We start from the raw sequence: 25223 nt of genomic DNA on the forward strand, positions 1-25223 counted from the left end.
TGCATTTACATAGCACCTTCAATGTTTAAAAAAAAAGATGCCCAGGTGATTTGCATATGGTCGCAATGAGAAGAAATGCACAGCCAGTGATTAAGAGGATTGAGCCAAACTCAGTCAAAGAGATGGCATTTGAAGAAGTTTTTAAGGATAGAGAGGAGTCGAGGCAAGGAGGTTTAAGGAAGAAATCTCAAGCATTAGGACCAGGCGGTTGAAGGATCTGTTACCACTGGTGAGTTGTGTAAGTGGATGCACAGAAAGCTGGAGTCAAGAGTATTTGGGAAGAGATGTCAGGCTGGAGGATATTGAAGAGATAGGGCCAAGATCATGGAGGGACTTACAGTGGGACTAAGATTTTGAAATGAATGCAATGGAAGATTGGAAGCCAAGGGTAATGAATGAGTGGGTCTTAGTACAGGGTATGGGGAGTGGGGTTTTGATTAAGTTGGAGTTTATGGAGTGTGAGGCCATCACAAAGAGTGCTAGAATGTTAACACATAAGTTTGTGACAGGGTAGTGGCACATGATATGGTTTAGATGATGTTAATCTTAAAACCAGAGCTGGAAGTACACTCCATCCCACATTGCTATTTTTATCCATGTGTTTGGAGCTACACAAGTGGGATTATTTTACTTGTATTGAGCCATTTTTATGTTGTGGCTTGATGGTAAATGGGATGATTGTATCACGTAACCTGAAGTGAGATTGGACCAACACGATGTGACCAGTTGCATTAACACTAGGTTTTATTACACTGTGTTGTAGGAGATAATGCTCATTGGCCACACTCTAACCTCTGAGTTGTGGGTCCAAGCATCACTGCAGAGACTTGAACACATAATCTAGGCTGACACTTCAGAGCAGTACTGAGGGAGTGCTGCACAATTAGATATGCCGACCTTTTGGATGATGCACTGTTGTTTGTGGGATCTTTCTGTGTGCAAATTGGCTCCTGCTTTCCTCTCTGTTACAACAATGACTACACTACAAAGGCATTCCATTGGCTGTGAATCAGCTTGTGGCAGCCTTAGGATATGAAAGACGTTATATAAATGCAAGTTTTTTTCTTTCTATCTGCTGAATATCCTGTATGAATGATAAAAGAACAACTTGCTTAAGCCAGTAAATCTGCTAACTTGTTATAGGTTTATATCATTGGAATTGCTGGAGAGTGAATCATTGCTGTCCAACTCTGAAGGATAATTTTGACTGTGGTAGGGTGTAAGACAGATGATAGTGAGTTGGCAGTCCATTGAAGTCAATATGTATTAGAATCGGGAATGAGTCAAGACTCACTCCTGTCCCTATTATCCTTCATCCCGTAGGTTACATATTCATGGGTCAGAATTTGTCTGTTTCTAACCTTTGCAGTCACAACTCACGGCCTGGACAAAGTGCAGCTCCACATGGAATAAGGATGCTATATTGCCTGAAGGGAACAGCGACATGGTTTGTTGCTGGACGCAGGCAAAGGGTTTTTGTGGTTGTGGTATTCGACAACTAGTGTTTCTACAGGGCTCACACACTTAATATTTACTTCGCATCAAGCTTATTTACTTCTGCTAGCCAAAAATTCAGCTGAATCATTTTTGTTTGTTTGAAGGGATTAGCGGATATATAATATACTGGGAAAATGACCCAAGCTGCTCTCTGTGCTTCCTGAACTAACAGTAGTGTAACAGTGCAAAATCTCTGGTTGGTCAAAGCACTCAGGCCGTTTTGTGAAACAGGTTCTGCGCCACAGTCCTTGCATTCAGTGGAATATCCTTTCTTGAACTGTTGATGCATTGTGCTGAACCGTCTCTGTATAGCCCAGTTGGCCTTTTCCTGCCTTGACATGAAGTAACCGAGCTGGCTGAGACATTCTGTTCCCAGCGCCATCCAATGGGAAGCTGTTTGGGGTCAGTCTCGGGACATAGGGAGGGGTACTTGTGTGATGTCACTGAGCCCTGGCACTGTGAAAGGCAGGGAGCTAGAGAGAGCACACACACAACCCGCACGCTACTGCAACTGACCTTGACCATGGCAGCACCAGGACAACACTGCGGAAGAAAGTCTTGTCCATGACTCCAGCTTTTCCAGTTCTGCACGAAAGACGAGAGCAGGGGTTTGGGAGGTGGTAGGGTTGCTGGAGTTTTAGCACAGGTCAGAGGGAGCTTTAGCAAAATGATTGACTTGGCAGCTGATTGTATGTCAGATTTGTGGCAGGACTCTCCTCATTAAAATAATTAAGAGCGAGAGAGATGATCTTTAACATTTTTGCTTTTTGAAAGGTTTTCATCTGAATTGAAAGCTGATGACATTGTAGATGAAATAAGCCGCGGGAACTGCACTGCTAAATTAATGTCCGCACTTTCAGGTGAGAAGATAGTGAAAGAATCATAGGTCAGTAATCTTTATCTAGTGATTTAAGCTGAGCTACAAAGTCAGACTCTGTGGGGATAATTTTAATGTAACCTACCTGTTGGTAAACTGATGGAGTAGGGTGCAACACTAGTCTTACACCCTTACTGACTGCCAGCAGTGGAGAATAATACTGGGTGGGGTGTTTTTCCAACCAATCCATTGGATTAACATTACCCCCAGCATATTTGAGACAGCCCCAGCCCCACCCCACACCATTGGTACAAAAAGAATGTTTGGTGGAGATGGCGGCAGAGTGGTAATGTCACTAGACGAGCAATCCAGAGACCCAGGCTAATGCTTTGGAAGCAGAGGTTCAAATTTTTTTTATGTTCCTTTTATGGGATGTGGGCTTTGCTGGCTGGGCCAGCATCTATTGCCCATCCCTAATTGCCCTTGAGAAGGTTTTGGTGAGCTGCCATCTTGAACCACTACAGTCCCTGGGGTGTAGGTACACCCACAGTGCTGTTAGGGAGGGAGTTTCAGGATTTTGACCCAGCGACAGTGAAGGAACGTTGATATGTTTCTAAATCAGGATGGTGAGTGGTTTGGAGAGTACTTGCAGGTGGTGGTGTTCCCATCTATCTGCTGCCCTTGTCCTTCCAGATGGTAGCGGTTGTGGGCTTGGAAGGTGCTGCCTCAGGAGCCTTGGTGAATTCCTGCAGTGTATTTTGTAGATGGTACACACTGCTGCTACTGTGCGTTGGTGGTGGAGGGCGTGAATGTTTGTGTATGTGGTGCCAATCAAGTGGGCTGCTTTACCCTGGATGGTACCAGGCTTCTTGTGTGTTGGAGCTGAACTCATCCAGGCAAGTGGAGAATATTCTATCACACTTCTGACTTGAGCCCTGTAGATGGTGGACAGGCTTTGGGGAGTTTTAGCATCGGTTTTATGGCACCTAAATTCAGTTAACAAGTCTAGATTATAAAAAAGCTAGTCTCAGTAATGATGACCATGACAGTTATCACCGAATATTGTAAAGACCCATCCGGTTCACTAATGTCCTTTAGGGAAGGAACTCTGCCCTCCATGCCTGGTCTGGCCTACACATGACTCCAGACCACAGCAATGTGGTTGACTCAGAAATAGCCTAGCAAGCCACTCAGTTCAAGGGCAATTAGGGTTGGGCAACAAATGCTATCCTTGCCTGTGTTGCCCACATCCCACGAAAGAATAAAAATTATTGTCAGGCGGGGGAAAGGAGTTACTCTTAAAGCACTTTTATTGCTACTATCTTTCCTAAAGATTCCCTGATGGCAATAATCTTTTAATTATCCTTTTTAATGGACAGTTACAAAGTCCCTTTAGTGTATTTGTGAGCAAAATCAAAAGCATTGGTTTAGGCTTCTCCATATTGATAGGACAGACCTCCCCTGGACCTTTGGGCAGTATTAGGGGTGGGAGAGGAGCAGAGGGACCATTAACAGAGAGAGTGAGAGGAGCAGCGGGGCCTTTAACAGTGAGAGAGCGAGAGGAGCAGCAGGGCCATTAACAGTGAGAGAGAGAGAGGAGCAGTGGGCCCATTAACAGTGAGAGAGCGAGAGGAGCAGCAGGGCCATTAACAGTGAGAGAGCGAGAGGAGCAGCGGGGCCATTAACAGTGAGAGAGTGAGAGGAGCAGCAGGGCCATTAACAGTGAGAGAGAGAGAGGAGCAGTGGGCCCATTAACAGTCAGAGAGCGAGAGGAGCAGCGGGACCATTAACAGTGAAACAGCGAGAGGAGCAGCAGGGCCATTAACAGTGAGAGAGCGAGAGGAGCAGCGGGACCATTAACAGTGAAACAGCGAGAGGAGCAGCAGGGCCATTAACAGTGAGAGAGCGAGAGGAGCAGCGGGACCATTAACAGTGAAACAGCGAGAGGAGCAGCAGGGCCATTAACAGTGAGAGAGCGAGAGGAGCAGCAGGTCCATTAACAGTGAGAGAGCGAGAGGAGCAGCAGGTCCATTAACAGTGAGAGAGCGAGAGAAGCAGTAAGTCCATTAATAGTGAGAGAGTAAGAGGAGCAGCGGGGCCTTTAACAGTGAGAGAATGAGAGAAGAGTGAGTGACATTAAAGACCGCAGAGAGCGAGGCGAGGGGCAATGAAAGAGTGCAGAGAGCAGCTGATTGGTGAGTAGGGTTGGTGAGTATTTCTAGTCCTTAAAGTAAAAGTAAGGCCTTTATGTTTAGGTCTCCAGTCTTTTTTTCCTTTTTTTCTCTTTTTCTTTGAAGTAGCTTGTTAAGTATAAGATTGATGCTGGTGTGTAAAAAAATTACAATTAAGCGTATTGAGCGGGGGATTCTTTAAGTGTAAAGAGTAGGGATACTGGAGTAATTAATTAAGTAAATAAATAAAATATGATAGCTATACCAGGACGGATGATGTGTTGCTGCTGCAGCATGTGGGAGCTGCTGGACACCAAGGTGATCCAGAGCAAACTCATCTGTAGTAAGTATTTGCAGCTCGAGGAACTTCAGATCCGAGTTAAGGAGCTGGAGTCTGAGCTGCAGACATTGCCCCACATCAGGGAGGACACTTAGCTCCAGGAGGCGGTCACACCCCTCAGATTAGGTATTTCAAATTTGGTCTGCGATCAGGGACAGGAGGGTGTGACTGCAAGTGAAGCAGGTATGGGGACCCAGGGGGTAGCGTTCGAGGAGCTTTGGCCCCTGCAACTGTCCAACAGTTGCGAGATTCTTGCAAGCTCTGTGGATGATAGCGGGGACTGCAGTGAAGATGAGCGGTACCGTGGTACAGGGAGCCATTCAAGTGTGGGGAAGAAATAGGAATGTAGTAGTGGTAGGGGACATATAATTGGGGGGATAGATACTGTTCTCTGCAGCCATGAGCGTGAATCCTGAAGGCTCTGTTGCTGCCTGGTGCCAGGGTTAAGGACATCTCCTCAGGGCTGGAGAGGAATTTGGAGTGGGAGGGGAGGGATCCAGTTGTCCCTGTCCACATTGGTACCAATGAAGTTGATAGGACTAGAAAGGAGGTTCTGCTGAAAGAATCTGAACAGTTAGGAGCTAAATTAAAAGAAAGAATCTCCAAGGTATTACAACCTGAGCCATGGGAAAACTGGCATAGGGTAAATAAAGTCAAGGAGTTAAATGCGTGGCTCAAAGATTGGTGTGGGAGGAATGGGTTTCAGTTCATGGGGCACTGGTGCCAGAATTGGGGTAGAAGGGAGCTGTTCCAGTGGGACGGGTTCCTCTTGAACCATGCTGGGACCAGAGTCCTGGTGAATCAAATATCGAGGGCTGTAGAGAGGCCTTTAAACTAAATAGGAGTGGGGGGGTGGGGTAAGAGTTCTGGAGAGGGGATACATAGGCTAACAAAGCAAAAAGATATGGCAGCATTGCAGGGAAGCTACTTAGGTACTGATACCCAGAGTGTGACAGGAAGGGACAGAGTGTACAAACATAAAAAAAGCAGCAAATAGGGTCAAGTGGGGAAATGGTAAAAAGGCAAAATTAATGGCTCTTTACTTAAATGCATGTAGTATTTGGAACAAAATAAATGAATTAATGGCACAAATAGAGGTTAACGGGTATGATCTTATAGCTATTACGGAGACGTAGTTACAAGCAGATCAAAGCTGGGAACTAAATATTCAGGGGCGTATGACTTTTTGAAAGGGCAGGCAAGAAGGAAAGGGTGATGGGGTAGCTTTGTTAATAGGAGATGGAATAAGTATGATAGCAAGAAATGATCTTGGATAAGAAGATGTAGAATCCATATGGGTGGAGGTAAGAAAAAACAAGGGGAAGAGGATACTGGTGGGAGTAGTCTATAGGCCCCCTAACAGTAGCTATACTGTAGGACAGAGAATAAATCAGGAGATAATGAGGACATGTAAAAAGGCAGTACATTCATCATGGGTGGATTTAATCTTCATGTAGATTGGGAAAATCAGATTAGCAGAGGTAGCCACAAGCAAGAACCCATAGAATGTATTTGGGACAGTTTCCTAGAACAATATGTTGTGGACCCAACCAGGGATCAGGCTATTTTGGATCTTGTAATATGTAATGAGGCAGGTTTAATAAATGATCTCAGAACAAAAGATCCCCCGGGAAACAGTGACTATGACATGGTAAAATTTAGCATTCAGTTTGAGAAAATTAGGTCGGAAACGACTGTGCTAAAGTTAAATAAGGGCAATTACAAAGGAATGAGGGCAGGAGTGGACTGGGAAAGGAGTTTAGCAGAAAAGATGGTTGATGAACAATGGCAGATGTTTAGGAAAATCGTTCATGATTCACAACAAAGATATATCCCAATGACGAAGAATTCTGGGAAGCAGATAAACCAACCATGGTTAACCAAGTAAGTTAAGGATAGTATCAAATTGAAAGAAAAAACATAAAATGTGGCAAAGATTAGTGGTAAACCAGAGGATTGGGAAAGTTTTAAAAATCAACAAAAGATGACCAAAAAAAAATAAAGATGGAGAAAATAAACTTTGAGGGTAAACCAGCAGGTAATATAAAAATGGACAGTAAGAGCTTCTTTAAATATATAAAAAGTAAAAGAGAGGCCAAAGCGAACATAGGTCCCTTAGAGAATGAGGCTGGGGAAATAATAATGGGGAACCAGGAAATGGCAGAGGAGTTGAATAAATACTTTGCATCAGTCTGCATGGCAGAAGATACTATTGGCATTCCAAAAATACTAAATAATCAAGAGGCAGAAGCAGGGGGGATCGGGGGGCGGGTGTGGGTCATAAATACACATACTATCACTAGAGAAAAAGTACTAGAGAAACTAATGGGGCTAAAGGCTGATAAGTCCCCTGGACATGATGGGTTGCATCCAAGGATATTAAAGAAAGTAGCTCTATAAGTCGTGGACGCGCTGGTAGTAATCTTCCAAGAATCCATAGATTCTGGAAAAGTCCCAGAGGATTGGAAAACTGCCAATGTAACACCCTTATTCAAAAAAGGGAGGGGGACAAAAAACAGGTAACAATAGGCCAGTTAGCTTATCATCCATCATTGGGAAAATGTTAGAGTCTATTATAAAAGGTGTAATAGCAGAGCATTTAGAAATGCATAAAATAATCAAGCAGAGTCAGCATGGATTCATGAAAGGGAAATCATGCCTGACAAATTTATTAGAATTCTTTGCGGAGGTAACAAGCAGAATAGATAAAGGGAAATGAGTCGATGTAATATATTTGGATTTCCAAAAGGCGTTCGATAAGGTACTGCACATAAGACTACTTAACATGATAAGAGCCCATGGTGTTGGGGGTAGTATATTAGCACGGAAAGAGGATTGGCTAACTAATAGAAGACAGAGAGTTGGGGTAAGTGTGGCATTTTCAGGATGGCAACCTGTAACTAGTGGAGTGCCACAGGGATCAGTGCTAGAGCCACAATTATTTACAATATATATTAATGACTTAGATGAGAGAAAGTGAATGTACTATCGCCAATTTTGCAGATGACACAAAAATAGGTGGGAAGGCAAGTGGTGAGGATGAGGGATATAGACGGGTTAAGTGAGTAGGTAAAAACTTGGCAGATGGAATATAATGTGGGAAAATGTGAGGTTATGCACTTTGGCAGGAAGAATAGAAGAACTGAATATTATTTAAATGGAGAAAGACTGCAGAAAGCTGCAGCACACAGGGATTTGGGGGTCCTTGTGCATGAATCTCAAAAAGCTAACATACAAGTTCAGTAGGTAATCGGGAAGGCAAATGGAATGTTGGCCTTTATTTCAAAAATAGGGAAATCTTGCTATAACTATACAAGGCACTAGTTAGACCACACCTAGAATACTGTGAACAGTTTTGGTTCCCTTATCTCAGGGAAGATATACTGGCATTGGAGGCAGTCCAGAGAAGGTTCACTAGGCTGATCCTGGGGATGGAGGGATTTTCTTATGAGGAGAGGTTGAGTAGGTTGGGCCTGTACTTATTGGAGTTTAGGAGAATGAGAGACGACCTTATTGAAACATACATGATTCATAGGAGACTTGACAGGGTAGATGCTGAGAGGTTGTTTCCCTTTGTGGGAGAATCTAGGACCAGAGAGCCCATTTAAGACAGAGATGAGGAGGAATTTCTTCTCTCAGAGGGTGGTGAATCTGTGGAATTCTTTACCGCAGAGGGCTGTAGAGGCTGGGTCGTTAAGTATATTCAAGGCTGAGACAGACAGGTTTTTAATCAGTAAGGGAACCCAGGGTTATGGGAAAAAGGCAGGAAAGTGGAGTTGAGGATTATCAGATCAGCCATGATCTTGTTGATTGGCAGAGCAGACTTGATGGGCCAAATGGCCTACTTCTGCTCCTTTATCTAATGGTCTTATGGTTTTATAAACGCTGGCTTAGCCAGTGAAGCCCATGTTTTGTGGAAGAATAAAAATTAAACTGATGCTTATTTTTGGGAGCTAATTCGGTCGGTCAGTTTTGATACCAGCTCACACGTAGTGAAGAGATGATATGGTAGGTGATAATGTCCTGTGTGGAACTCGAGCCTTTGAAGTAGGGGATATTACGTGGTAACATTGTAGTGCAGAATATGATACCAGAAAGTGCACTTTATGTTCTGTACAGGGTAACATCAGCTATTCCACAATACTGTACTTAAACCTTTGAGAGTCAAAGGGTAATTTTACCATCCGATTTAAATTAAAGTGACATGTTAAAGTGCAATAGAGACTGTGCACAATGTGCGCTTCCAACTGAGGCATTTTTGTTTTGAGGGGAAGGAATTCATACTGCATTTGAAAGATTTATAGTACTACATATTTGTTTTGACCAAATGTTCTGCTGAATGCTACATAATACATATGAACAAAGAGCAGGAGTGGGCCATTTGGCCCCTCGAGCCTGCTCTGCCATTTAATATCATGGCTGATCTGATAGTAACCTCAAATCTACATCTCACCTACCCCCGATAACCTATCACCCCCTTGCTTACCAAGAATCTACCCACCTCTGCCTTAAAAATACTCAAAGACTCTGCTTCTACCACCTTTTCAGGAAAAGAGTTCCAAAGATTCATGACCTTCTGAGAGAAAAAAGTTTGCTTCATCTCTGTTTTAAATGGCCGACCCCTTAGAAACATCCTCTCCACATCCACCCTGTCAAGACCCCTCAGGATCTTATATGTTTCAATCAAGTCGCCTCTTACTCTTCTAAACTCCAGCGGATACAAGCCTAACTTATCCACCCTTTCCTCATAAGACACCCCGCCCATTCCAGGTATTAGTCTGGTAAACCTTCTCTGAACTGCTTCCACCGCATTTATACACAATACCGTACACAATACTCCAGATGGGGTGTCACTAGTGCTCTATAACCGAAGCATAACCTCCCTACTTCTGTATTCAATTCCCCTCACAATAAACGATAACATTCTATCAGCTTTTCTAATTATTTGCTGCACCTGCACACTAGTCTTTTTGATTCATGCACTAAGACACCCAGATCCCAGATTCTGTTTTAACAAAAAAGAAGAACTTGCATTTGTATAGCACTTTTCATGACCACCGGACGTCTGAAAGCATTTTGCAGCCAAATAAGTACCTTTTGAAGTGTAAGCACCTTTGTAATATAGGAAACGTGACCGCTAGTATGTGCGCAGCAAACTCCCACGAACAGCAATATGATAATAACCAGATAATCTGTTTTCATTATACTGATTGAGGGATAAATATTAGCCAGGACGTTTAAGTATTTTGTGTAGATTATGTGACTCCTGAGGTTTCCTGTGCATCATTTTGCTGGAGTGACAAAACACACAAGAAATGCGTCTCTTGCCGATTTATGTCAACATGTTGTGTGTTTGTAAACAAATGAAAAATGGTTTGGAAACCATGTTTCCAGAAATTCTGTATCTGTCCCTTTAAAACAGAACAGCTTCTTGGAATAAAAATTCAGTAAATGGAAAGAAGGTAATAAAATGATAAATTCTGAAGGACTTTTTTTTTCTGTGTGGGGATTGACTAACATGACACAGAGTCAACCGATGTCTTGGTGCATTAATGTGCCGCAGTGACAATGTGATAGGATTCCATGGACAGCATGGCAATGTAATGGCTGATGGAGGGTTAAACATGTTCCCACAGAAGGACTGCAGAATTGGAACAGGTTGAGGGGCTCATTCATGCAGCATGGGCAGATCTGGTTGAAACTGGTCTCTTTGCCCTGTTAATCATGTGGCTGCATCCATAGAGGGACAAAAATGGGGAAAAGCTTTTTTTTTCCCCTTGGTTTTCTGCTCAGGGTGACCACTCTTTGTGAATGGTGGTGGGTTTTGGACTGTGAGGGGTATCACAACTGAATCTGATTCCACCTTCACTTGATGTGTGCTTTCCAGCAGGGATTACTGTTAGTGAGAAGGAACAGGGAGATCTGGCTGATGTTCTTCTCTTGAGGTGCAGAGACTAACTGTTCTGCTCCCACCATTGTCACCCTGGCTGAAATCAGTTGGGGTGGCAGAGAGCAGAGTTGCTATATTTCATTAAATCTGGCTCTATCCACTATGAAACAAATCTAGCAACCATTTGCTGAAGAATTGATTAGAGGAGAGGATAGAACCCTCAATATTCTTGTCTATTGACTTTGTGGTAAAAGAAAAATTATATAATGAGTGCAGCATATTCTTAAGTAAGTTTTATAGTTCCATTCTAAGGTAGCTAGCTCTAAACCAGCAGGCTGGGAGATGTCATTCTTATGCCTGGCACCAGACTCCCGAAGCAATTGCTCTCCTCGGAACTCGGTTGTGATAGGAGACTCCGGCGAGGACAGCGGAAACGTTTTAGGAATGTCCTGAAATCTTTGCTGAAGTGATCAAACATTCTCACCAACTCATGGAAGACCCTGGCTTGTGACCGACCAAAATAGAGAAGGCTTATCCGGGAAGGCACTGAACACATCGAGAGACTTGGTCAGGAACGTGCAGAGGTGAAATTGAGGTTGCTGAAGGGAGCGCACAAGCCTCCAAACAACCCATCCACCCAACCTTTCAAGCACTGCCCGCCCCACATGTGGCAGAGTCTGCAGAGTGCACATTGGACTTATCAGCTACCTCAGAACCCATCGAACTGGAGCGGGAGCGAGTCATCCTCGGTCGCGAGGGACTTCCTAAGGAGAAGAGCTAGCTCCTCTATGATTTTGCCTCTCGACTTATTTCTAAAGCACAGGGAGGGAGTCCCAAGATTTTACTGCTAAAAATGGAAGTAAGAATCTACAACTGCTGGGCCTCAAAGTTTTAGTGTAGGTGCACGGACTAAAATTCAGAGTGCTCTTTGTGCAGTGGATGGCAGCTGCACCAACATTCTTGTCTTTGTCTAAGCTGATTTTGTTTTGATCTACCTGTCAAATAATTGTCATCTGTTTTATTAAGAGATGTGACATGTCGACATTGCAAGTCTCACCAATGGCGGCCAGCACTGTGCTTTCTTCAAAATAAACAGTGCTCACTTGCTGCGCTTCCCAGTAGAAGTACTCAGAGAGGTTTGGATTGCAGGACAGTGTTGATTGACAAGAACTCCTTCAGGCATCGTTTTTTCTGGCAATTGTTATGCCATGTGTAAAAAGACATTCCTAGGTATTATTTTAAGACACGCTTAGCCTTCATAACTACTGTTGTCCTTTGGAGATTATTAGCCTGTCAGAGAGTGAGATTACTTTGTTGCACACTCTGTCTTAGTGTCTGGAGTTCTTTAATATAGGATTCTTTTATTCTCAGTTTCTAATTGGAGATCGTGATCAAGACCTGGAGTGCAACGTACATTGTTCTAGCTCTCAGGTGAAGCCCCTCTGCGTGTCGGATGGTCGGACATACGAATCAAGATGTGATTACCTAAGGGCTAAGTGTAGGGATTCAACACTGGAGATTACGCACCGAGGCAGATGTAAAGGTAACTGATCTCCCCTTCTCACTTCTTAGTGTCACAGATAATCAATTGGCCAAAAGCTATTTGTTATATAATGAATCATAACCATAAGAGGCTGTAATCTCATTTGCAGAGGTTCCAGTGGCAGCTTCACTATGCCATGAACCTAGAGAGGATGATGAAAGCCATTTTTGACCTTGGGCGCTATTGGATCAGCAGGATATATGTAGATTTAAATAATCTCAAAGCACAGATGAAAGCCCATGTGTCTCTGCGCCCTAAATAAATCTGTGCCCTCTGGTTAGTGGCCCTGTTGGAGGCAGTTTTGCCCTCTTTCCCTAACCTTCTCTGCTTCTCCAGTATCAACACATGACTGAAGTCCCTCATCCCTGCTGTTGCCCTAGTGAATCTCCACTATAAACCCCCGGTAGGCTTTGACATTCATAAAGCGTGATGCCCACAGTGAGGATCAGCACCGATACGTGCTGACTTGCTTGCGCCAGTTGCCGGGTGCTTCTGTAGCCAACAAGTCTCGGAGTGGGACTTGCAGGCTGGGCTCTGCAGCTCAGAGGCAGGCGAGCTACCCACTGAGCCTCTCCAGTTCCCAAGTTTCTTGAATAAAAGCAAAATACTGCAGATGCTGGGAATCTGAAATAAAAACAGAAAATGCTGGAGAAACTCAGCAGGTCTGGCAGTGTCTGTGGGGAGAGAAACAGAGTTAATGTTTCAAGGACTCGAAGCAGCAACTCTGCTTCTCTCTGCACAGACCTGCTGAGTTTATCCAACATTTTCTGTTTTTATTACCCTAGTTTCTAGTTAATGCAGTAAAATGCCATTTCCCATGGCAACAAAGCAACACTGCTGCTTGCGGTTCATTCATCCTTCATATCACCCTCATTAACATCCACATGGGAACTGATGATTCTTCTCACACATTGAATTAAGGGTGTAATTAGTAATTTGGGGATTATTAGGATACCAGTCAAATCTATTGACGCCCGTCCCCCTCCTTCCAGCCTTCCTAGGCCTCACATACCTGGGTGCTCACTGTATGGGCATGGCCCTATTTGGCAGTAATATGTGCATCAACTTAAAAAACGAAGATGGCACAGCCAGCAAAAGAATGCATGGTACTCAGAATCCTTATGATTGATTATTTTCGCCACTGCTGCTACTGCTCAAACCAATGTATACACAATTGCACACACTGTGCACACGCTGCTACTGCTCAAAGCAATGTGTACACAATTGCACACACTGTGCACAAACTGCTACTGCTCAAACCAACGTGTACACAATTGCACACACTGTGCACTCCTTCCTACCCCCATGTAAAGTATCAAATTGGAGGGTATTGGGTGAGCAGAATTTAGGGTGAAGGCACAAAAGCGTCCTTCCCATTCCCACTCCCTCCACAATGGATAAATTGCTCAGGAAAGTCAACTGGGCAGGAAATCGAGATTATTTCATAATTGTCTGAAACGATCACTCTCAGGCCAAGTAAAACATAGTTGATGTTCCTCTATTTTCGTCAACTATCTGTCTCAGAGGAATATTTCTCATACAACCAGGATGACACCTCTATTTCCCACAATATTCATTTTGGTGGCATTTCCAAGTAGTGCCCTTTACTGCTATATTCGGGTGTATGGTGAGTTGGACACGAGCAACTGGATTGAGATTGCTTGAAGTTATTTCCCTTTGCACAGTATGGGCTATCAAGAAGGAGGTTCTTGTAGCTTGGACTGCATTCTAACTCCAGTGCCAGACTTTAAAGTGCAGTGTTGTAGCCGACTTATATACCAACCAAACCCCTGAGAACTTGATTCGTAAGTGGGAAGGGTACCATCTATAAATTACTGCATGTTGTATTTTGATGTAATCACACGTTTGTCCTCTGTATGAATTAAACTATATAAAGATGATGAAATTACATCATTTCATTTTAACATAGATCTGTCTTCGATATATAACTGGCACTCCAATAAATCTAACTCGTTGCCTCCAATGCCTTAATTAACAGGGCTGGGGGAACGTGCATGGTCCTGTATAGCAAGGCATACATTTCCGCTCAGTACATTGAATGGTTGAGCAGACTGCTAATATAAACTGTAGTCAAATTCCAACATGTTCGAGATCCTGGACCAAAAATTAAATAAATAGGTTAAACCAAATTAAAGCTGTTCAGAATCTCATTCTGCCAACAGTCTGTTCTCTCTATACCAAGCAATATGTTGTTAATAGCCCTTGTACTTGTTTAGAAGGCTCCTTTAATAGGTAAGTTGATGTTTTTATTCCCTTTCTATTTTTTTTTGTATTTAGATGCGTATTTAGGAAAGAAATCTGCTAACTTCTTGGATCTGGTACTGAGTGAAGATGATACACTGAGGGAGGGACAGCAAAGGAAGGAGGGGACAGGTCACACCATTGATCTGCACCTCCCAGTGACTGACACCACAGCCTAATTGCTGGTCACATGCCTGACCTGCATATTAGGACTAAAATGAAAGAATCCTCTTTAGTAAAAGTGATTGGGGAGAGATGTTTGGAAAAAAAAAACAATATATAATGAATACCAATGCAGTAGAATATGTTTTGGTTTTGTATAATGCTGATAATCATCTTCTATAAATAGCACGTTGAAAAAAAAATCTGCTGGTTCACTTCTTTTACAGAAGCAGGCCCAACCAAGTGTCGGACAGAAAGGGCACAGCAAGCACAGGAACAGGCCAAAAAGCCGCAGGAACCGGTTTTTATTCCAGAATGTAATGAAGATGGCTCATTTGCTCAGGTAATGTAATGATGAATGAGTATAGGCCTGGGTCAGTGAAGAAGCAGAAGAAGCAATAGTAATCAAATTTTGTTTTAAAACACTTGTGAAGTGCCTGGGGACTTTTCAGCATGTTAAAGGCACTATATAAATGCACATTGTTGTTGTATAATACCCACAGCCCCATGTTACTTGTGTACTTACCGTGGATCTATATATGTTTTCTTTAACTGCTTCCTAATGTTACTTAATTATGTCATCCTCTTTCTGTTGAAATAAACTGATTTTGGGGATATTGTTGACTCTTTCAGTTTCCATAAATTGCCAATATTTCTAAATAGAATGTGAATGAGAGCCAACAAGTGGGATGCAATCAGTGAGGTGACCATAGCTCACCCATAGCCTCACTGTTCAAGGGGTGGACGGTATTTAGTTTGTACTGTTAGTTCGGAGGTGCCTTTTTCTAACAATAATACATTCATACCACATCAAAAAGTCTATAAGCGCTTTACATAGAATTTACAGCTATGAAACAAACCATTTGGCCCTCCTGGTCTATGCTGGTGTTTATAGCATATACAAGCCTCCTCCCGCTCTGTTTACTTCACCCTATCAAAATATCCTTCTATTCCTTTCTGTCTCATGTGCTTACCTAGTTTCCCTTTGAATGCGCCCATGCTGTTAACCACAACTACTCCATATAGTGGTGAGTCCCACCTTCATACCCACTGAGTAAAATGCTTTGTACAATAAATTACTTTGAAGTATAATGACTGTTGTTATATAGGCAGAACCAATAGCTACTGTCAACTTATAAGGCCTCACAAGCAGCAATGTGAGGGGTGACCAGCCAATCTTTGTTGAGTCTGATTACATTGGTTGAGGGAGTGATGCTGGCACAGACACATGCTGTTCACATTTTTCCAAGTGATCTTCAACAATCACCTGACTTGGCAGAGAAGATCATCTGGAGAATGGAACTTCTGACAACCTAGCACTCCTTCGACACTGCCAACGTGGGACTTCAGCCTGTAACCTTCTAACCCAGAGATGAGAATACTACCAACAGAGCCAAGGTGGCCCTTATCGTCTTATTTGTAAAATATTTCATTATGGGATCTTATTCCTGTTTGTTCCTTCCATTTATTTTCTTTTATTTCCTGTCACTCTTTTTTGCTTTTGTGGTTCTTTTTTTTGCTAAGTTGGTTCCATCTTGAAGATGGAACATCTCTTCAATCTAGGGGAACTTAGATTAAGTTGTTTGGTGAACAATTTGAAGTTAACTGAAGGAAACAATTGGCGCTCAAAATTATTTGCCTTCATGAGGTAGGGTGGGGAAGGGCACAGCTATACCGTTTTCATGGGTTATTGAAGGTAACTCTTGGTCTTTGAAGATGGCGGATTCTTGCATGTGTAGAGGCATCTCTTTTGTGTTCTAATGCAGCTGTGGAGCCTGATTACAGACCTGCTTGGCTTTCCTCAATGCAGGAAGGTTGAATTGTTTGATTTTTTATTGGGACTGCCCAGTTTTTCTAACTTGCCTTTTGACCTTTGCTGCCTGTATTCATTGCTGTTCGAAGGAAATAACGCTGCAATTTGAGATTGCTCTCCAGGTGGTTCTTTCTTGCGCATTTTTCTCCCAGTTTGTGGTGGACATGCCACGTTTCCTGAGTTTGTCTTCAAGAAGCCCTTGAATCTTAACCTCGGCCTACCTCGCAGGCAGTGTCCAAGTTTAAGTTGTGAATACACGTCCACCTTAGGCATTTTATCTTCAGTCCTATGTACTACATGTCCGCTCCATCTGAGCTGGGCTCTGATGATGAGTGCTTCAATTCCAGACATTTCTACTCTTTGAAGTACCTCCGTGTGGGGCACTTTGTCCTCCTGTTTGATACCCATGATGTTCAGATTGCATCTCATGTGAAACCTGTCCAAATGCTTAATACGTCTGGAGTAGGTAGTCCATGTCTCACAGGCAATAAGGTATGACCACAGCTTTGTACACAGCAAGTTTTGTTGTAAGTTTGATACCTCGTTTCCCAAACAGTCTCTTGTATAAGCGGGCAAATGCTGAGCTTGCTCTGGTCATTCCATTTGTCACCTTGCTGTCAATGTAAACATTTCTGGAGATTGTGTTTCTGAGATAGGTGGAGTTATCTACAGCCTCTGGGTTTGTGTTGTTGATAGTTACAGCAGACCGGGTCTAGTCAGAATTTGGTGGTGGTTGGCGGTGTATCTCCGTCTACCTAAAGTTGACAGTTAGCCCTTAGTTGTCAACTGCTTTAGAAAAGCAGTCTATGATCCTTTGAAGGCCGTGTGACATGAGGGCACTGTCATTGACAGCGATTGCCGTACCATCGTCTCTGATACCTTATCTGAGGATTTCAGTCGTCTCTGGTTGGGAACATTGCCATCAGTTCTAAATCGGATGGATATTCCATCAACATTTCCATTAAATACCCCAGAAAGCAAGGCAACAGAGAATACATTGAAGAGCACAGGGGCCGTGACAGACCCCTGCTTCACACCACTTGTAGCAAAGGAGTCAGTGTGTTCACCACAGTCGGTGACTCTGACCATCATTCCATTGTGAAACTGCTGTATCAGATTTACAGCTCTATCAGGACATCCACATTTGGCTAAGACTTTCCACAAGGCCTCTCTATTTACTGGGTCAAAGGCCTTTGTCAGGTCAACAAAGGCACAGTAGTGTCCCAACTGCGGCATTTCTCTCGCTTTTGCTGACGGGTGGTGATTATGTCACAAGTGCCTCTGCCTTTTCTGATCTCACTTTGACTTTCTAGCAGTACATGTCCTGCTATGTGGCTTACCAGTCTGTCGAGTAGAACTTTTGCTAGAATCTTACCAGCTATCACAAGCAGCGAGATTCCTCTGCGATTGTCACATGCTGATTTTTGTTTTTTTCCTTCGTACAAGTAAACAATTGTGGCATTCCTGAACTCCTGAGGAATGGTTCATTGATCCCAGTTTCTGTGACATAATTGTGTGAGGTTAGTGGCTAACTGGGTAGCCCAGATTTGTAAACTTCTGCTGGGATCCTGTCTGAGTCTGGAGCTTTCCTCAAGGGTAGGGATCTGAAGGCTTTGTCAGCCTCCGCAGGGGAGTAGCTGTGTGAGGGTGGACCATACACATCCTTTAGGGCTTTAAAGAAATTCCTCATGCTGATCAGCATAGACTTGAAGCTCTTTGCCTTGTTTGGTCACCATAGTCTTGTATCCTGCACACTCCTTTATGTTTTGCTGAAGTGATTTCTTTGCCGTGGATGTATCTTTGTTTCCCAGCCATGCTGTAGAGACTTCATTTTCCTCCTGTAGAAGTTCCTTAACAAGTTTAATGAGGAAACAATTGGTGCTCCTAATTTTTTGCCTTCACCAAGTGAAGGTGGAGGAAGGGTATGGCTGTATGATGCCTTGATAACTCTATAACTGTTGAAATTATTATTGCCTTAAAAGCTGACTGATTAGTCTGGGGGATCCATAATTGGTGCTGGGCTGAGGGACTAAAGATTGTCTGCTGACAGAATATTTGATTGAACATGCTGCAAACACAGAGTGAATGGTAGTTTATCTTACCAGGAATGCATTGCTGTTGTAAGCATGGCACATTGATGAGGACTGCGAGGTTTCAGTTCTGTATCAACAGAGCATCATCGTTTGTTTTTAAGAGGTACATAACGGAACAAGGCTTCTGTCTATTCTGTCACACTGTGGCACAAAAAGAATTAGCTTATACTCGGGGAGGAATGAGCAATCTGTGTTGACCTTAGTTTAGATACAGTGCACTGGGCTGGTTCAATGTCCTGAGGTAAGATTCCTTCCAGTGCTGTGAAGTGGGGTGGATGGATTGGAATACTTGTCACGGGCTTCTATTCTCGCTGAACTGCATACACCTGTCACTAGTGATGGTTTTGCTATTTATAAGGAACTGAATGTTGACTATTTGCAGCTGAACTTTTCAGCATTCGCCACAACTTGTCACCAGACCTCTTCATCGCACCGGTTGTCAGTACGAAAATTTCCCATTGGCACCCTCTGTTCCCAGGGCATCTCCCCTCGTGGCCGGCAAAAGGACAACCTGCTCACCACCTAGCGCCACTCTTCAGCCAACTGCGGGGAGGGTCACAGCAACTGATAGCTCTTTGATTTCTACAGTGGTCACTTGCCAATGGAGACACGTTGGTTGTTAGGTTTTGGGATCCTTGGTTTTGTAAATCAGGGCACAGAACGGATAAGAAAGAGTTGAACTGGTACAAGGCTATAAACCGCAGTTGTTGTTCTATGTACAGTTTTTGGCCATCCTGTTATGGAAAGGACATAAGAACAATGGAGAAGGGGCTGTGTACATTCACTAGAATGTTACCTAGGAATGGGGAAGTTTTAGATATGATGAGTAACTTGAGGAGCCAAAGCTGATTTCACTTGAAGCGGAAAGCTAAATGTTGTTATGGAATAACCACTGACAGGTTGCTTCCATTGGTCAGTGAGACAGTAGCTGGGAAGGGGTTGGGGGAGGGGGGGGGGGGTGCAGTAATCTACGACGAGCACAAGAGGAATTCAAGCAGAGGCCAGGGAACTTGTCCCATGGAAGATGGCTGGAGGTTGGAATTCTCCAGCACAGACCATTGTTGAAACAGGCTCTAGAAGTTGCTTTAAAAGGGAATTAAACAGTTGCCTGAGGAACAAATATGAAAGGGGGAGAGTGTGATTGGAAAAGGTGGTTCATGTGGAGCAATAGACTGGCGCAGGCTTGATTGGCCAAATAGCCTATTTCTGTGCTGTGACGTTCTGTGAAATCTTGGTGCTTATTTCTCAAATCGCGCAATCTTGATTGAGATTGAGTGATGTGGCATGGGTCTCAATAGCAGTAACATCTGTCTGGGTGACAGCAGCTGTTGTAGTGTCCTTAAAGAAAATCAGGATCCGTTAATGCTTTAGTACCAAAACATTAATAGTGCCTCAAAAAGAGTTAACCTAAATGCACTTGCATTTGATAAGATTCTTCTTCTTTTGAAACTGTGCAGCTTTGTATGTTTGATCCAGTTGTCATGGAGATACGCATTGACCATTGCATTGGGATAACTGAGGTTATTTCACACTGGCATTGGGCCTACTTGTTACTGAAGGGTTGCTGACATGCCAATATTTATCAAAGATTGTGAAACAGGATACTTTAATTTGTTAGTAAAATTAGCTGCCATTTCTCACTAACATTTGCATATTTTTCAACTCCTAGCAAGGCTTTTGTATATTTTGATTGTATCCTTCTGAGAAATGACAACATTCATATTGCAGTATTTCAAAGTATAAAATGTCCTCTCAGCTGCTCCACAGAGATATTCAGAAATAACAACCCTGGCTTAATCATGTTAGTGAGAGTGAGTGGATCCAGGCTCTCAACTGCATAAGAAAAAAATTAGGCCCATTACGGCTCAGCACTCACATTCTAACTCATTCAGCCCAGAATCCAGTGGATTTTTGACCCCAGCACCATCCACTATCTTAATCTGGTGGATCACTCCAAAAGATATTTCACTGCTCAGCTAAATAAACTTTTGCTAAGTTCATTTTAAAATTTAAATTTAGGCCCTCTTTTACTTTGGACCTGAAGAAATACTTTGGGTTTGTCTCTTATTTATGCCTCCTAATACTTTATGTACCTCGGTAAGACCCTTTAGTTTCAAATTATAAAGCTTTAAGCATATCTAATTGCCTCTTCCCCATTATACCTCAAGCTTTGGAACAAAGATACATGAATCTACCATTCAGCCCCTGAAGCTTGTTTTGCCATTCATTGGCTGCCTGGTACCTCAACTTCGTTAACCGACTTTTGATTCCTATCTTTTGATTCATATCTTCTCACCTATTAGAGCATCTCTAGTCTTGAAAATTCCAATTAACACAAGCATCCACAGCGACGGGGGAGAGATTCCAAATCGCCTACTACCCTTTGTGTGAAAGAGTGCTTCCTGATTTCACCCCTAAATGGGCAAGCTGTAATTTTAAGTTTTTGTTCCCTTGTTTTGGATTCCCTCACAAGAGGAAATAGTTTGTCTGTATCTATCCTAGTGAATCTTATTTTCTCATTTGAAACACCTCAGTAAGATCATCCATCAAGCTTTCAAATTCAAGGGGTTAGAATCACAGAATCACACAATGTGGAAGAGGCCCTTTGGCCCATTGAGTCTGTACCAACACGTGAGAAACACCTGACTTACCAACCTAATCCCATTTACCAGCACTTGTCCCACAGCCTTGAATGTTATGATGCGCCGAGTGCTCATCCAGGTACTTTTTAAAGGATGTGAGGCAACCTGCTTCCACCACCAACCCAGGCAGCGCATTCCAGACTGTCACCAATCTCTGGGTAAAAAGTGTTTCTCCTCACATCCCCCCTAAACCTCCTGCCCCTCACCTTGAACTTGTGTCCCCTCGTAACTGACCCTTCAACTAAGGGGAACAGCTGCTCCCTATCCACCCTGTCCATGCCCCTCATAATCTTGTACACCTCGATCAGGTCGCCCCCTCAGTCTTCTCTGCTCCAGCGAAAACAACCCAAGTCTATCCAATCTCTCTTCATAACTTAAATGTTTCATCCCAGGCAACATCTTGGTGAATCTCCTCTGCACCGCCTCCAGTGTAATCACATCCTTCCTATAATGTGGCGACCAGAACTACACACAGTACTCCAGCTGTGGCCTCACCAAGGTTCTATACACTCCAACATGACCTCCCTACTTTTGTAATCTATGCCTTGATTGATAAAGGCAAGTGTCCCAAATGCCTTTTTCACCAGCCTACTAACATGCCCCTCCGCCTTCAGAGATTTATGGACACACACGCCAAGGTCCCCTTTGTTCCTCAGAACTTCCTAGTGTCATGCCGTAGAAACCAAGTTTATGAAACCTACTCTGACAATTTAATCCTTTAAGGTCCACTTTGTGACTCTGCGTGCTTCAACTGCAGATATGCTGACAAACTGATACACCATGGGCTGAATTTTACGCCCTGCGGGCAGGCATGTGCCCATCTGATGGGGCGTAAAATCGCAGGAAGAGACGTTGGACGAGCGTCCTGACGTCATTGCGCACTTGCGCGATATTTCACTTGTCGGGCGGCGTGCCAAAGTCAGAAGCGCGCCCACTGACAATTAAGGGGGCAATTAAACCTAACAGTGCAATTGTCTCCGATTTTTCATGGCCCGTCCAATCTTACAGTTGGCGGACAGGCAAATCGGCCAGGCGGCCTTTACATTTTTCATCAAACCTCATCCAAGGGCAGGATGAAATTTCCGCTGTGAAATAAAATAAAAATAAATATCTGGGGACAGCGTTTTTAGCAGCTATATTTTCAGGTGCTTGATTGTGATGCTTGGACACTTTTTTTTGCAGCTTTTTAAACTTTTATTTGAGCATTTTCAGGTCTGCAGCTCTCAGAGGCAGCTGAATGCCTTCAGGGAGCTCTCTGGCAGCGCTCAACCCTGTGCCTGTGCCCGCCTTCTTCCCAACCCCACTCCGGCTGCACTGAGTTTTTCAGTGCATGTTTAACGCTGGCTGGCCGTTAATTGGCCAGCCAGCGTGAAATCGCGTTTGGGGGCCAAACATGCTCAGGGGCCCGTTTACCGATCGGTCCCAGGCCCACCGATCGGGCACGCCCACCAAAGGTAAAATTCAGGCCCATATTCCAAATGTGTCCCAAGCAATGTCATATATTGCTTCAGCATACCCTTTGTGGATTTGTATTCCCCTGGTGATGCACACCAACATTCCATTTTAAAATATATATTAAAAAAATCATGTAAATGTTGAGGGAGGTATGTTAGCGCTGGTGAATGTAACTCTCCTTTGGTTTCAGCAATAAGCACTCCTAGGTCAGATGAGTAACCCCTATTACACCAATGTGACGTTATTTCCACTGTTTCCCACAGTCGCTATCCTACAGAGGCCATTACTCATTAGGAATTGTATTAAGACTACCCGAATTCACATCACACCGTACTCCCATTCAGCAGACATTAGGCTGGGTTAAATATGAACCCAGGTGCCAGGGTTGAAAGGCCAGTGTCCAAACTACTGGACATCTAAATTCCTTTATTTGCTCTTTTAATTGCTTCTCCACTCCAATGTCTACTTTTGTTCCAGTTCCTGATTTAAATCGCCTTCAGCTTATATGCTGTTCATTCTTTATAACCCAGTCTGCAATAATTTATGGTTGCTAGTATTAGCTTTTAATTTGCTTTCTGCCCAGTTAGTAACTGAGCCAAACTCTCTTCCAATTTGCTTTATTGTCTCCTGCGTGCCCTCCATCCTTTAGCGCTGGCTGCAGATTGCTGCATTCAGCTGAGAAAGTCAACGCAGATCTGCAGTGCCCTGCTTAGCACCTCCCCGAGCCTGACACCACATCTCTCCCCAGCACCCTGACGATAAGAGTTTCCCAGCTGGTTTCACGTTCTGTCTTGAATCATCCCCATGCCTTTTGCAAAATGGCTGTCGCAACACATTCTGACCAGTGGAACTGCAGTAAAGGCAATGCCATCTCTCCCAAACCTGGAAATAAGCCATTTGACTAGATTTTAGTCACCGGTAACATGACAGCTTGACGACTACAGTTTGGCGAGGAACAGCTTTGTGGGTGCGCCTCACAGGGCCCTTAAAACTCTTAATTTGTCAAAAAGAATTGGCGTTCAAGTTGAAGTCTTGGAAAATAAAATGCTTCCAACTGCAGCCATCCCGGAGCACTAAGCATTAAGCATTCCCAGATCAGGTACAACAATGCAAGGCATCAGCCGCTGTGACGATAAACCCTTGCACTCCATTTTCAGATTGTCACAGCCGTGATTCCACTTGGTGAGAGGCCTGAAAGTTCAGCCCATACTGCGGACTTTACGCCATGGAAAGTGTTAAGAAAGAGTCCGATGGACTCGAGAGCCCTTCAAAAATGGTGGGAGGTCCCGATTCTGGGATTCCCAACTCCATTCCTGGGCTGTCTAATTTTCAGGAATGCCATTTAGGGGTGGGGGCTGGTTCCTGTCAAAAGTCTGCAGCTGGCACTCCCGAGCTGGCTGGCCCCATTGGATAAGGCACGTCCCACTCCTCCGCAATTTTCATTGTAGGCAGGTCAGGCTTTTAAGAAGTCGTGGTTAATGGTGCTTTAGAGGAATCATAAATCCTAGTGTGCATGAGGGAACCTTTTAAAAGGTAAGTTCAAAAGGTCCCCTTCATGCTCCCTATGTCAAGTTTTGCTATTTTACCCATTCCCTATGTCCCCTCATGACCCCAATACCAAGCTGTGGCACTTGCATGCTCATTGACTCACTGTACATTTTCTAGAACCAATGAACCTTTTAGTGTATAGTACAATGTGCAAAAAAAAGCTTTCAAAAAAGGAAATTCATTGATAACTTCCTCCTGTGCTGGAAAAAAAAAAGCCTGGACTGAAAGCTAATACAAGTGTCACTTATCCAGGCCCTTTGAAGTTTCAAAAACCACAAACCATAAATCCTTGAAACCACTTCACTTGTGCCAACAAATATGGTGTAATTGACTGCAGAGATCAGGGAGCCTGAGCTGTCAATCAAACAATGTTTCCTCTTGGATGCAGGTGTTCTCATAATATAATAGCTGTCTGGGCTGTCAGCCAAGCCTCAATAATCTCTTGTGTGGAACCTTAGCAAATGCCTTGTGGAAGTCCATGTAGACAGTATCTGTAGATCCACCGGTAGCCACCTTGCTACTCCTCAAAAAATGCAACTAGATTAGTCAGACATGACTTTCCCATCACAACTTCATACTATCGTTTTGATCAGCTGACACTTGTTCAAGAGCCCAGTCGCTCTGGGTTGAATTTTACCAGACACCCGCGGGTAGGAAAGCAGATGGTTGAACCATAAATTAAGGAGGCGTGCCAACGGTGGCGTACCTGCTGCTGGTCCACCTGCCCCTGCCATCACTACGATCTTACAGGGGGTAGGGCGAGGATGGGGGGGGTCAGGTGGGCTGCTTGCCTGGCCTGTGACCCAATCGAGGCCCTCAAATGGGCACTTAATACCCACTTAAGGGCCTCATCCAGCCACTGCTCCAATCTAATGGGTGGCGGGAGAGGTCTGTGCCCAATGTGTAGCCTGGCAGCTTTGACACTCTAGGCTGCTGGCTACTGAAAAAAGGAGGTGGGCGGGGGAAGGGTGGTACTTCCTTCTCAGGCCA

The 25223-nt window shown here is 43.8% G+C and overlaps 1 protein-coding gene across 4 annotated transcripts in view; it reads left to right on the plus strand.

The window, feature by feature from the left end:
* smoc1 (SPARC related modular calcium binding 1) overlaps positions 1 to 25223 on the plus strand; it is a 262010-nt gene that overhangs the window by 10224 nt on the left and 226563 nt on the right. For all 4 annotated transcript variants that reach the window (XM_041214635.1, XM_041214636.1, XM_041214637.1 and 1 more), the window contains exons 2-3: positions 12087 to 12258; positions 14910 to 15025. In XM_041214635.1, the coding sequence (XP_041070569.1) occupies positions 12087 to 12258; positions 14910 to 15025 (288 nt within the window). The remainder of the gene's footprint in view (positions 1 to 12086; positions 12259 to 14909; positions 15026 to 25223) is intronic.

Source organism: Carcharodon carcharias, chromosome 20 (assembly GCF_017639515.1).
Source record: "Carcharodon carcharias isolate sCarCar2 chromosome 20, sCarCar2.pri, whole genome shotgun sequence".
NCBI classification, from domain to species: Eukaryota; Metazoa; Chordata; class Chondrichthyes; order Lamniformes; family Lamnidae; genus Carcharodon; species Carcharodon carcharias.